Here is a 2,500-nt window from a genome sequence, read left to right as displayed (position 1 = left end):
GTAATTATTACCATATCCCGTTGTGGCGTCATCACTAGATAAAGAATCAAGCAGTAACCAACTTTGGCTAAGAAAACCATTTGTGAGTATACCTCACAGGAAGAGAAAGATTGAAAGAGTGAAAGAAAGAGAGGGAGATAGCAAGAGAGAGAGAGAGAGGGAGGGTGGGGGGGGGATAGATAGAGAGAGAGATAAGGAGGGTGAGGAGAGAGACAAAGGGGAAGATGAGAGAGAAAGGGAGAGTGAGGAGAGAGGCAAAGGGGGAGATGAGAGAGAGAGAGAGGTGAGAGAGAGTCTAAGCCACTGACTGTTGCAAATTTTGAGGTTTATTGAATCGTGTTCATATTGCAATGCATGTTTTTTTAGCCATACTTTTCCATTGTGGCGGTTGAACACTGAAAAGTCTTTAATTTATTTGTGATGTGAAGTGAATATATCTAGTGATAGCTAGATAAAAGTGCCATCGGCAATATATATATTCTTTGTTTGTTTGTATACTATATCTAAAACCAATAAATTATAAATAGTGTAACTATGCTTTTATATTTTACCACCAATAACAGCTTGCTCTCATGAAACAACGGTGTCTTAACCGTGCCGGCAAAAAAACTAAATAAATAAATAATTAAATAGATGAATAAATAAACATCTTCACAATCATCAACAACTTCACAACATGCAACCAGTGTGTTGAGATTGAATGGTAAGTGTGAGAAGAATTATCCTCATCTTATTGCAAGTGTCATAATTCACATAAAACCAAAGTCGTTATTGAAGGTGCGAATGTGAAAAAAAGAGAAAAAGGGGGAACGTTATTATATATGAACTGTCTTCGTGGGGTGTAAGGTGATTGATAAATAAAAAGAAATATTGGAATGTGATATTTTTCTTTTACCACTGTACCTTAACAAGACTCCTTATACAAAAAGAGAAAAATAATTCACTTTAATATTATGTACACAAAAGGTTTCCATCCAAAACACTATTTGCTCAAGTATTTGGCTGCACGTTTCTTGCTCTTCAGCAGAGGAGGGAAATCTCTTCATTAAATCGAATGACCTCAAACTAAGGGCAATGAAGTCGAACAGGTTCTTCTTTAAGATCAGAGGCTTTCATAAGGACCCATAGGAAAGAGATCAATGTCCTCCTATTACCCTGCCCGACTAAAGTGTTGGTCTCCTTTATCACATGATGTTATGGACGCAGGAAAGGCTGAGTGAAGGGCAGGTTTCCGTCCCCAGGAAATTTGTCTAGGCAGGAATGATGGCTTTGGCTCTTGCACTTATTCCAAGTCCCTGGGTTGCTGTAGCCACCCCTGGCCTTTGCATCCTTGGTGGTCTTAAGCGTCCTCCAGTGCGCTGCATGACGGAGCACCTCAAGACCCATGGCATTTCTACAGTATAGTCCTGGGTTGCTCCTTACAGTTATCCATCGGCCGGCATACAAAGCTTTTGTTGGGATATCTCTATACTCTTCTGGAAGGTGGGCTCGGCTGTTGTTTATACCTTTATGGCAGATGATTTCCAAAAAGAAATTTGGACAATAAATTCCCATATATACACCTGGGATTGACACCTTCTTTTGGCACTTCATTTTCCAAGTTTTCAGGAATGTGTCAATCTGCATCCATACTTTGAACTGATAACAAGCAACAACAATGTCTGTGTCAAAGTCCCATGGAAGGTAACGGCCCATCTTAACTGCACCGAGGACAGAACCTGCATGCAGTTCATGCTCTAGGTGATTTTCTTCTGCATAGTTTATGAGATATCCGATCAACTCCTCCATCTCTTCCACACAGCAAGGAGGCAAAAGATAACTGTAGATGGTTTTGAGAGGATTTTTGCATGAGATACCTACTGCCTTACAACTGAAGACATGTTCTTTGCCATCGAATGCTTGCACCGAGTACAGGGCCCACTGCCTGGCCATAGGAAGCCAGTCCTCGGCCGTCATGTTGACGTGGCCGCTGAGGAAGAACATGACGTCGGGGCAAGTCACGGACAAATGGCCTGCGCTGCGCACCTTGGCGAACCAGTCTCGGTATATAGCCTGTCCGCTCAGACCTGCAGTGAAAGGGATCGTCTGAAGCAGCTTGGTTCTCGTGGCGAAGGGAGTCAGGAGATCGTCACAGTACATGCACTCGTACTTGGAGTGATAGTAGCCCAAGGTGTACTTGGCGTGGTAGTTGGCCATGTGCTGCTGCAGACAGCCGTGGATCCAGCGGCCGTTTGTGTCCCTGGCAGCGCCCCCGGCCACCTGCACGTGGTCCAGGTCTTCCAGCACCCGCACAAGGCGCTCCAGTGATGACTGGTTGTTGAAGTGCGCCAATGACTGCCCTAGCAGCACGAAGGGCGTTGTAACATGTAATATAGCAGCATTGAGATTCTCCGAGTCAGACAATTTGTCGTCCATCTCTATAAAGGTCACATTTCCTACATTGACTGTTGTGTTTCCTCCCTTCTGGACCAGAACAATCATAGGAATATCGTAAAGTTTT

The 2,500-nt window shown here is 43.6% G+C and overlaps 1 protein-coding gene across 3 annotated transcripts in view; it reads right to left on the bottom strand.

Moving 5' to 3' along the window:
• Positions 1–870: 870 nt before the first annotated feature.
• Positions 871–2,500, bottom strand: part of LOC122259893 (uncharacterized) — a 21,234-nt gene continuing 19,604 nt past the window's right edge. For all 3 annotated transcript variants that reach the window (XM_043026877.2, XM_086553676.1, XM_043026878.2), the window contains one exon: positions 871–2,500. This exon is cut by the window's right edge and continues 334 nt beyond it. In XM_043026877.2, the coding sequence (XP_042882811.2) occupies positions 1,195–2,500 (1,306 nt within the window). In that variant the 3' untranslated portion in view covers positions 871–1,194.

The sequence above is a fragment of the Penaeus japonicus genome, unplaced genomic scaffold (genome assembly GCF_977035675.1).
Source record: "Penaeus japonicus unplaced genomic scaffold, GWHDUDI00000001_assembly GWHDUDI00000028, whole genome shotgun sequence".
NCBI classification, from domain to species: domain Eukaryota; kingdom Metazoa; phylum Arthropoda; class Malacostraca; order Decapoda; family Penaeidae; genus Penaeus; species Penaeus japonicus.
The sequence above is the reverse complement of the archived record's forward strand: the minus strand, read 5'-3'. Positions and strand labels throughout refer to the sequence as shown.